Genomic DNA, 12222 nt, shown 5'->3' with positions numbered 1-12222 from the left:
TCATCATCCAGAACATCAGAACCAGCAGTCCACAGAGCTAGGGGTTGGTTCATGATGACTATATAGTGCAGGGGGTGGCAGATGGCCACAACTGATTAAAGGTCATCACAGTCAAGAGAAAGTCATCTAATCCTGCAAAGACTATGTAAAGATACATCTGGATGATGCAGCCTTCATAGGTTATGACTGTGTTCTTGGTCTGTATGCTCCACAGCATCTTTGGGATGGTGGTGAAGGTGAAACAATTGTCTATAAAGGACAGGTTGGAGAGGAAGAAGTACACGGGGGTGTGGAGGTGGGAGTCTGAAGTCATGGCCAGGATGATGAGCAGGTTTCCAAACACAGTGATCAGGTACATGGAGAGGAAAAGCCCAAATATGAGGGTCTGCAGTTCTGGTTCTTTTGATAATCCCAGAAGAAGAAATTCTGAAATGTGTGTCTTGCCATGTGCTTCCGTGGGGTAGAGGTGACTATTGGGAAAAAAGAAAATAACATGACTAATTTTCACTCAAATGGAAATAACACATAAGTGAAATACTATAATTTCTATTTTGCTGTCAATAAATTGATGTTAGGGCTTCCTAGGTTGTGCAGTGGTTAAGAATCTGCCTGCCAATGCATGGAACACGTGTTCGATCCCTGCTCCAGGAAGATCCCACATGCCGAGGAGCAACTAAGCCTGTGGCCACAACTATTAAGCCTGCGCTTTAGAGCCCGTGAGCCACAACTATTGAGTCCATGTGCTGCAACTACTGAAGCCTACGTGCCTAGAGCCTGTGCTCCACAACAAGAGAAGCCACAGCAATGAGGAGCCCTCGCACCACAATGAAGAGTAGCCCCCACTCACTGCAACTAAAGAAAGCCTGTGCACAGCAAAAAAGACCCAACACAACCAATAAAATAAATAAATAAATAAATAAATAAATAAATAAATAAATTTATAAAAGAAAGAAATTGATGTTAATATTTTGTGTATAGAAAAATTCTCCTTGAGGGTATACCCCGTTTTATCCCTGACTAAAAATTTGTGTCCCATTATCAGTGTATTTCCAAAGATTTCATGTATTTACAGTTTTAATGAGAATTTCTTTCATGCATTTGAGAAATATATATTGAGAGCCAACCATGTTCCAAGCACCATTAAGCTATGAAATGAGAATACACAGCACTTATCATCCAGGATATTAGAACCAGTGGTCCACAGAGCTGGGGGTTCATGACAACTGCGCAGTGCAGAGTAGTAGGTGGTTTTTTTTTTTTTTTTTTGGATCTTTATTGGAGTATAATAGCTTTACATTGTTGTGCCAGTCTCCGGTGTACAACAAAGCGAATCACCTGTATTTATACATATATTCCCATATCCCCTCCCTCTTGAGCCTCCCTCTTGATCTTTTTTTTTTTCTTTTTTTTAAAGATTTTTTTGATGTGAACCAGTTTTAAAGTCCCCATTGAATCTGTTGCAATATTGCTTCCCATGTTTTGTTCTTTCAGATGCGAGGCATGTGGTGTCCTAGCTCCAGACCAGGGATGGAGTCAGCACCCCCTGCACTGGAAGGGGAAGTCTTAAAAACTGGACTATCAGGGAAGTCCCAGGAGGTGCTATTCTGTACTGAGTGTTCAGGCAAGGCTGGCAAACAAGGTGATATTTGAAAAGAGAGTTCAAGAAAGAGAGAAAAAGGATCTAGTATGATATCAGAAGTTTATGCCTGGCAGAGGGAACTGCCAGTCCAAAGAACCTGAGACGGTGCTGCTTCCATCTGTTCAAATACAAACAAGAAAGCTAGTGAGGCAGAGGAATAGGCAAGAGGGGGAGCGACTAGAGAAGGTGTCAGAGGATGCTGAGGACCAAGGCAGCCTCCCTGCTACAGCTACAACTACAGTACACAGAGAATCCCTCCTTCACATGTTCTTCCTTGCACTTTATGAATTTAGTTGAAAAGGCATCCTGTGAATTAAAATCCCCTCCTTAGTAACTCTGTAAACTGAATTCTGGTCTCTGAATTATGTCACCATAATATATGAGTCCAGATGCCTCTGCTTTAAGAACTGCCCTCACTCCATGTGGCACAAGCAGAAACACACACACACACACACACACACACACACACACACACCCCATGGCCTCCTGTGCTGTGGTACTCAAACATTTCTCATCCTGAAACTCCCTTCATAGATGATGTATCTTTACAACTCAAGCTGGTCAGGTCAGATTACCTTTCTCCATAAATGGTACCCAGGAATTCCACTTAATAAACTTGCCATGGACCAATATAATTGGGCTTCCCTTTTGGTATGTATTAAAATAAATATAAAAGCAAGAGAGCGAGAGAGACACACAGACAGACAGAGACAGAAAAACAGAAAAAAAATGATCATATGGACATTAGGGAAAACCAAAACACAAAGATCTAATAAGCTAAAATAGTACCTGAGACAATGTGATGAAGAAAAGTTTCCTTAAACAGTATGGAGGTTCCTTAAAAAATTAAAAATAGAACTACCATGTGACCCAGCAACCCCAGTACTGGGCATATACCCTCAGAAAACCATAATCCAAAAAGAAACACGTACCACAATGTTCATTGCAGCACTATTTACAATAGCCAGGACATGGAAGCAACCTAAATGCCCATCAACAGATGAATGGATAAAGAAGATATGGCACATATATACAATGGAATATTACTCAGCCATAAAAAGGAATGAAATTGAATTATTTGTAGTGAGGTGGATGGACCTAGAATTGGTCACATAGAGCAAAGTAAGCCATAAAGAGAAAATAAATACCATATGCTAACACATATATATGGAATCTAAAACAATGGTACCGATGAACCCAGTGACAGGGCAAGAATAAAGATACAGATGTAGAGAAAGGCCTTGAGGACACGGGGTGGGAGGCAAATGGGAAGCTGGGACCAAGTGAGAGAGTAGCATAGACATATATACACTACCAAATGTAAAATAGATAGCTAATGGGAAGCTGCTGCATAACATAGGGAGATCAACTCGATGATGGGTGATGACTTAGAGGGCTGGAACAGGGATAGTGGGAGGGAGTCGTGGAAGGGAGGGCATATGGGGACATATGTATAAATATAGCTGATTCACTTTGAGGTACAGCAGAAACTGCCACAAGAGTGTAAAGCAATTATATTCTAATAAAGACTAAATGAATAAATACATAAAATAAAAAATAAAAGAAAAAGAAACATGGGCTGCTTCTGGGGCACTGCTTGAGTAAGCATCAACAGTGGCTGCTTCAACCCTACCCAAGGATCTGCCCTGGCACCAGGTCACCTCTGTGACCCAAGGTTGCGTCTTTTCCCCAGTCCTGTCTGTCCCAAATCCAATGCCATGATGTGGAATAGAGTTAGCAGGGCTGGAGCATTCACTAAGCTCTGCTTGTTCCTGATGAGGTGGTCATGGGAAGCCTGGCAACCACTAGAGCAGACCTTTCTCTGTCCTGATCTTTGGGATGGCAGAGCTTGGGGACTTGTTCCTCACAAATGGAGTCCAGACTTCCCTATCCTTTCTGTCTGTCCCAACAGTCTCCAAGTATCCAAGGCAGCTTGCCTCTTCCATTTAGGACCCCAGGATAAGATGTCCAGTCTGTGGTCGACTTACTCACTCTCCAGGGTGGGTATCAACTCATGTACTCTCCTTTTTCCTGTGAGTCCCCTCCCAAAGGCACAGGTCCTGATCCAATTGCTTTTCTTCTGTTGCTACTCAATTACATGCATATCTTTCTTACAGTCTTGGTTGTACAAGGGTCCTTCTGTGAGTTTCCAGTTCATTTTCACTGAGAATTATACCACTTGTCGATGTGTTTTGATGTGTTTGTGGGCAAGGTGAACTCCACATATTCTCTCTCTGCCATATTGATCTCCTCCTCCAAGATTTCATCTTTTTAGTATACCTGAGTAGCATTCCATTGTGTGTGTGTATACCTTCTTCTTTATCCATTTATCCTTTGATGAGCACTTAGGTCGCTTTGATACTTGGCTGGTGAAAATAGTGTTGTGATGAACTTAGGGGTGCATAGATCTTTTCAAATTTGTGTTTTCATTTTTTGGGGACAAATACTCAAATTGAAATAGCTGGATCATAAGGTAGTTGTTTTCTTAATTTTTTGAGCTATCTCCATGCTCTTTTCCATAGTGACTGCACTAATTTATATTCCTATCAAGAGTGTAGACATAAATGGACAATTAATTTATTAGAAAGGAGCAAAGTAAATACAATGGTGAAAGGATAGTCATTTCAATAAAAATGGTTCACTTTTCTCCACATTCTCACCAATTATATTCCAAGTATATTCCAATACAGAGCTTAAACAAATAATAAAATGTTTTAAACCAAAAAAAAAAAAAAAGAAAAAGAAAGAAAAAAGAAAAGTTTCCTTGCTTTGGCAACATTCCAACTCCAGTTACATCTTCTGATGTCCAGAAGAAATAAGAAAAAAGATACATACCTTTATTCCTTTGACAGAAACAGTGATTCATTTACAACATGAAAGATTCAATATCTCAAGAGTAAAATAGGCAAAGGGAATAAACTAACAATTCAAAAACTGAAATATACACTATACAGCAAAAGTTGGGTATGTTTTACATGAAGCAGTAGAATATTTCTTTTCTGTGAGCCTTTCCCACATTATTTGACCAATTTTTCTTTCTTTTTTTATGTGATGAGATAGTTTTGTTTTGTTAATTATCCTTGGGCTTAATGCTTTGTCCTTTTTTCATTTTATAAATCCAGTGGGCATACTTTTATCCTGGTTCTGGTCCTTGTCCACATGCAAAGGTCTTTCCAGAGCATGCTTTGTAAAAACTGAGCACCTCTTGAAAATCCATCCACTTACTCTGAATAACTTTCTACATATCATTTAAAACCAGAGGACATTATATCATACACACATTTATTGCACTGTATGTACTATGACTGCCATTATAATGTCAGATTCTAATCATCAGAGACTTCACCTGCCTTGCTCACTTTTCATTTTCAGAAAGGTATGAGAGGGCTTCCTAGGTAGCTCAGTGGTTAAGAATCTGCCTGACAATGCAAGGGACAGGGGCTCAATCCCTGCCCCAGGAAGATCCCACATGCCACGGCTCAACTAAACCCATGAGCCACAACTATTGAGCCTGCGTTTTAGAGCCTGTGAGGCACAAGTGTTGAGCCCATGTGCCGCAACTACTGAAGCCCATGAGCCTAGAGCCTGTACCTCACAAGAGAAGTCACGGCAATAAGGAGCCCGCACACCACAATAAAGAATAGCCCCCACTCGTCGCAGCTAGAGAAAGCCCATGTGCAGCAACGAAGACCCAACACAGCCAATAAAAAATAAATAAATAAATAAATAATAATACAAATTTTCAAAAAGAAAGGTATGTGAAAATATGAGTACTTATATAGAAATACATTTAAGTAAATATGAAGTTATGAAATAAAAAAATGGCAGGGAGAATGAAAGCAAGTTAAACGTAGTAGTTTCATTTTTTTTTATTTTTTGTTTTAACATAGTAGTTTCAAAGCAACACTTTTAATAAATTTCAATGGTGCATCAAAAACTAACTGAAACTCTAATTTGTTCTCTATCTCTGTGAGTCTGTTTCTGTTTGGTTACATTCATTCATTTGCTTTATTTTTTAGATTCCACATGTAAGTGATAGCATACAGCATTTGTCTCTCTCTGTCTGCTGCCAATGAGGAGAGGGAAGTGGTGAGGAGCAAGATAGAGGTAAGGGATGAAGAAGCACAAACTACTCTATGTCTAAAATAAATAAGCTATAAGGATATATTGTATAGCACAGGGAAAATAGGCAATATTTTATATCTTCCTATGGTGTAAAATCTGTCAAGATACTGAATTACTCTGTTGTACACCTAAAACTAATATTATAATATTGTAACTATATTATTGACTATGGTTCAACTAAAAACAAAATTAACTGAAGCAAGATTAAATTTGTAATTTAAATGTAATGATACAATTGTACCACAAGTATTAGAAATTATATTGGCAAAGGTATGGATTTAAAAGACTGTAACATACGTAGTTCCCAGAAATAATCACACATATGGTAGATTCTTCTTTATTATTTGTTGAATGAATCAGGACAGCAATTTAAGCTCTCTAGTGAGCCATACTTTGGATGTATATACTTATATATATATATATATATATATATATATATATATATACACACATCATGTATATCATATGTCATAAATTATGGCATTTATATTTTTAGTTCACTACTGTTTTAGTGGGTATGATAGAACTTAAAATCGGGAAAATATATTATTTAGAGCAATGGAACAAATAATATTCATAAGTAATAATGGAGGTTTTCAAGTAGAAGCACAAAGATATAATTACATCAAACAAGCCTTCACCCCAATGATAAACTCCTTTATACATAGACACTGAAATTAAGTACATCAATAAGTAAATGTACAGCATGAAAAAATAGCTTGCTTATTAATAATCTGACGAATTTTTGCTACATCATACTTAAGTTCCTCTCTGATTCTAGGTTTTACAATGTAAAACTATTGAAATTTGTGTTTCACATAGATGACAATTGGAGACAAGCATGTGAAGCTCAGTTTTGCCAGTAAGACTTGTAGGCAATGTAGACATAGAGCTAAATAGAGAGCAGTAAACTATAAGGGAGGAAAACCAAATGATGTATCTTGAAACACACTGTCTGTTAATGTCTACATTTTCAGAAAGAGCAATTATGGTAGTGATGTTCCAAGGTATGCTGGAAAAAAAGTAATAAACTGTGGTTTCATATTTTACTGTCCTATTACGTAATTGGTTTGCTAGCTTGGTTAGTTTTCTTTGCCATACAAGTAGCACAACTCATGATTTTTCTTTTACTAAAATTAAAGAAAAAGTACTCAGTATAAAGTGTCTCATTCCAGAATAATTTATTCTGAAGAAATGTGCATATCATGAGATAAAAGAAAATTTATATATACTTTACATAAGATTTTGAGTCCATTTAAGAGAGTAGAAAAATGACAAAGATAAAACTTAGATGACAGAAAGCAGAAAAGTTAATAAAGGGTGTTTTTTAAACTATATTGAGAAGTTGAAATCAAAGAATGGAAATACTAGGTAGTAAATTGAGAAGCACTTGTTATCACGATTTGATCAAAGAATCACAATATCTGGCTCTCAGGTTTGAGCCCTGCTATAATGGCTATTACTTCAGTCCCAGGACAAAAGGCCTTCTTATAAAAGTTTCCATCCCAAATGATCTTTTCAGTGCTCTCTTTATATCTTTATTTCTTAGACTGTAGATGAAGGGATTCAGCATGGGTGTGACCACAGCGTACATCACCGAGGCTGTTGCACTTGAGTGTGTAATGTGGGTAGCAGCAGAGCTAAGGTACACGCCTAAGCAAGAGAAATAAAATATGGAGACAACTGAGAGGTGAGATGAGCAGGTGGAAAATGCTTTATACTTCCCCTGAACTGATGAGATTCCACTTATACAGGACAATATCTTAAAGTAAGAGTAAAGGATACCAGCCAGGGGACCACCACCCAGCAGTCCAGCTACAAAATACATCACAATGTTACTGAGAAAAGTGTCAGAACAGGCAAGTTGGATCAGCTCTTGGATTTCACAGAAAAAGTGGGGGATTTCCAAGTCTGAGCAGAAGGACAATTGCAACAACATTAAGGTTTGTAACAAACAACTCAGGGCACTCATCATCCAGGACACCAAAACCAGCAGTCCACAGAGCCGGGGGTTCATGATGACTGTGTAATGCAGAGGGTGACAGATGGCCACATACCGGTCATAGGCCATCACAGCCAGGAGAAAGTCATCTAATCCTGCAAAGATTAAATAAAAACACACTTGGATGATGCAGCCTTTATAGGTTATGCCTTTGTTTTGGGTCTGAATGTTCTTCAGCATCTTTGGGATGGTGGTGGAGGTGAAACAGATGTCTACAAAAGACAAATTTGAGAGAAAAATGTACATAGGCATGTGAAGGTGGGGGTCTGAGCTGATGGCCAGGATGATGAGCAGGTTTCCAATCACTGTGATCAGGTACATGGAGAGGAAAAGCCCAAATATGAGAGGCTGCATTTCTGTTTCCTCTGATAATCCCAGAAGAAGAAATTCTGAAATTTGTGTGTTGTTATGTGGTTTCATGTAGTGGAGGAAACTATTGGGAAGAATGAAAATAACATGACTAATTTTTGCACAAATGGTCATAAGTCACATAGGTGAAATAGTACTATTTCTATTTTGCCCTCAATTATTTGATTTTAGTACTTTGTGTGAAATAAGTTCTCCTTGATGGTATACCTTATTTCATCTCTGACTAGAAATCTTTTGTCCCATTCTCAGCCTATTCCCACAGAGGTCATATATTTATAGCTTTAATGAGAAATTATTTCATGCATTTGAGGAATATACACTGAATAGCAACTGTATTCCATACACATGTCGGGAATAGAGAGTGCTGGAAAACAAACCTCCCACAATACAGTGATAGTGAATTATGATATTCAAATAAAAATATTATAGAATATGTCAGAATGTGACAGATGCTATAAAGGAAACAAAGCCAGCTATAAAGGTGAGAGAGTTAGCAAGTGTTATTTTGTCCTGACTGTTTAGGCAGCACCAGCAAACAATATAATATTTGAATAGATACATCAAGAAGGATAGAGAAAGAGCTAGTATGCTATTAGGGGAAGTGTGTGCCTGCCAGAGCGAATGACCACTGTAAAGGACCCGAGGAAGATACTGGTTCTATATATTCAAATCCAAACAAGGAATCAGGGCTGCAGAGGAATAAACAAGAGGGGGAGTGATCAGAGATGGTGTCAGAGGATGCTCAGGACCAAGGAGGCCTCCCTGTTACAACTATAACTTCAGTACACAGAGAATCCCTCCTTCCATGTTGTTCCTTGCACTTTATGAATTTAGCTGCAAAGGCATCCTGTGAATTAAAGCAGACCTGCTTCTTACTACCCTTATTACCATCTTTGATTGGGTTATGGTCACATTATTATGTCACCTTAATATATGAGTCCAGGTGCCAGTGCTTTAAGAACTGCTCTCAATTCAGGAGGCACAGGCACACAGACACACCATGGCCTCCTGGGCTGTGATACCACCATAAATTTCTCACCCAGAACTACCCTCCTAGGCCACGCATGGTGACAACTCAAGCTGGTAAGATCAGATTAACTTTATCCTAAAGAATATTTAAATGGTACCCAGAAATTCCAGTTCATAAGCTTCCAAGGGAATAATAAACTCGGGGTTCCATTTTGCTATGGCCATTTCTGCCCTATTTTGAAAGAAACATAAAAGTATGGGAGACAAATAGAGAAATAAAATGAAGGAAAAATATATAATAAGCTCAAATGGCCCCTGAGACAATGTGACAAAGAAAAGCTTCCTTGGTTTGGCAATCTTCCAACTTTAGCTGCATCTCCTTGATTCCCAGGAAAAATCATAAAGAAAAAATACCTTTTTTCCAAGGACAGAAACAGTGATATCTATCTGATGTGAAAAAAATATACAGATTTAATATTCCAAGAGAAAAGTAAGCAAAGGGAGTAAACTAACAATTCAAAAATGAAAATGTACAAAATACCACACAAGTTGGGTATGTATTATATGAAGCAGTAGAACACTTGCTTGTCCTGAGTCTTTTCCACATTATTTAACCATTTGTTTTTCTTCTGATCTGATAGTGGGTGAAGTAAGCCCTATCCCTATTTTCTTATGGGTCATGTTTTGTTATTCTTAGGCTTAATATTTTACTTTTTACTTTTTTTAAAAATAAATCCAATGGACACACTTTAATTCTAATTCTAGTCTTTGGACAACATGCAAAGGCTTTAGAGATCATGCTATATAAAGCCTGAGCAGCTCATGAAAATACAATGCCTTATTCTGGATAAATATCTTAACTTGATTTAAGACTGAAGACTATATTTATTCCACTATACTTTGTCACTATAATTCAAGATCCTATTCATAGAGACCTCAACTGCCTTGTTCACTTATATTCCCAAATGTATGTGAATATATGTGCATTTATTAACAAAACACACTTAAGAAAATGAGAAATTATTAAAAAAGGAATGGCAACAAATATGAAACCAAGTAAAAGGGTGAATTCATACAATTGTATTAAACAAAACTGAATGAAACATCAAAAACTGACTGAAACATGATATGCAATAGAAGTAATTGAACAATTATAGCATGAATTATTATTTAATTTAGAAAAGACCTTGACTCAAGTGAGTATAACATATAATGTGCCCAGAATTTTCTAGTACATAGCAGATGCTTTGGTACTATTTGTTGAATGATTAGGAATTAAGTCCCATTAGATATGAACACTACCCTATGGGAAGGTTTTATTTCAATTTGGTTGGAAAAGGTAGGATTATTGAATAAAAGCCAGATTACATGGCCATCTATCTGGAAGAAAATAAAGTGGTTCCCTACCTAACATATCTTTAAAATAGGGACAAAATACCTTAGTGTAAATATGAACAGCCTGTTTTAGATGAACATATGAAAAACTATGCATAAAATCTACAGGTGAGAAAACAATCATGATTAAGGTGAGAAAGTCACCAGTAAGAAGAAAGACAGATTTAACTCTATAAAATTTAAAACATTTTAGGGTCAAACACCCAACCAAAAGTCAATTGCAGAACAGTCATTTGTAAAAATCATTGGAATGCACCTAACTGTTGAGAAATAGGCATAAAATATATAGGCATATGGTAATAATAGGAGATGGCATGCTGATCAAATATATGAATCTTTGCTCAAAGTGAGTAATTGTTTGAAGAACAAGAAGAAATCTCGTTCACAACCCTCTGCCTGGGAAAACACCTAATATTGATTGGGGTTTTAACGTTTAAATAGGTATTAGGGGCATAAGGGGAAGTATAATTTTGCTGGTAGAAATGTGAAAACAGCTATAGATATAAGAAGCATGGATATAATTTAACTCAGGGTTCCTCAATCTCTGCACTATTGGATATTCTAGGTCAGGTCGCTATCTGTGGTGGTGCCTGTCTTGTACATTGTAGGATGTTTAGAAGCATCCTTGCCCATCACCTAACTTTCTTGTGTGACAGCAAAATATGTCTATGGATATTGCTCAGTGTCTCCCATGGGACACAATTACCCATGGTTGAGCAGCACAGTTCTAAAATAACAATCCTAAAATATTTTTGTTACAGTGATATCATAGTGATTTGTTGAAAAATAATATAGAGCACTGCATGTGAGAGTATCACAGCCACAGCATGAAATGTTATACAGACATTGAAATAACAAACCAGCATTACACTGGTTCATTGGGAGCACATCCCTACTGTATTCTATAGTAATAGAAATGGATTAAAATATGCTTATAGAATATAAAAGCGATGTTTAATCCAATGGTAAAGAAGAATGCCTTCCTAATTATGGCCAAACGAGATGCAAATTTTATAAATAGATTTAATCACAAGCCAAGAGGAACATTAAGAATAACAGAGATATGAAAACTGGTTGGAAACATATATAAAGGGTTATTTATTACTGCTAAGGATGCTGGAGAACTTTCATTGTTTTTTTTTTTGTTGTTGTTTGTTTACAAAAAGGAAGAAAATAAAAGAATATTACAATGACATAAATTATTTTGGTAAAAAAATAAAAAAGCCTTCGACGGAATATAATGCACAGCATGGTGACTATAGTGAACAATGATCTACTGCATGTTTGAAAGTTGCTGAGAGACAGTTGATCCTAAAAGTCCTCACCAGGAGAAAAAAAATTGTAAATATGTACGTGACTAATGTTAACTAGATTTATTGTGGTGTTCATTTAGCAGCATAAACAAATATTTAATCTTTATGCTGTACAGCAACAACTAATATATTTTATATGTCAATTATACTCAAATTCTTTTTTAAAGCAGTGTAGAGAACACTATACGACTGACATAGGTTTGACCAACAAAATTAATAAACTCTTATAAAAGCCCCACAAGTTCATCTATACATATATAAAAGAACTAAATGACAAACATTCCGTTTTTGAAATAAAAACAACTATTTGTTTCAAAGTATTCAGTAAAAAATGAATAACAACACTCTGATACCACCATACAAAACAAATAATTTGTACAGACTTTTTTAAACAGAGAAACACTGAATGG

At 36.8% G+C, this 12222-nt stretch overlaps 1 protein-coding gene across 1 annotated transcript; it reads right to left on the bottom strand.

The window, feature by feature from the left end:
* Positions 1-7223: 7223 nt before the first annotated feature.
* On the bottom strand, positions 7224-8186 carry LOC130837369 (olfactory receptor 7A17-like). The gene has a single exon (XM_057710238.1). The coding sequence runs from the start codon at positions 8184-8186 to the stop codon at positions 7224-7226; it is 963 nt and encodes a 320-aa protein (XP_057566221.1).
* Between the last annotated feature and the right edge of the window lie 4036 nt (positions 8187-12222).

This window comes from Hippopotamus amphibius, chromosome 15 (assembly GCF_030028045.1).
Source record: "Hippopotamus amphibius kiboko isolate mHipAmp2 chromosome 15, mHipAmp2.hap2, whole genome shotgun sequence".
Lineage (NCBI taxonomy): Eukaryota > Metazoa > Chordata > Mammalia > Artiodactyla > Hippopotamidae > Hippopotamus > Hippopotamus amphibius.
Note: the sequence above shows the minus strand (reverse complement) of the source record. Positions and strands in the feature narration are given on the sequence as shown.

Coding starts and splice junctions, on each gene's coding strand:
- LOC130837369 (XM_057710238.1), bottom strand. CDS start 8,186: ATGAAACCACATAACAACACACAAATTTCAGAATTTCTTCTTCTGGGA.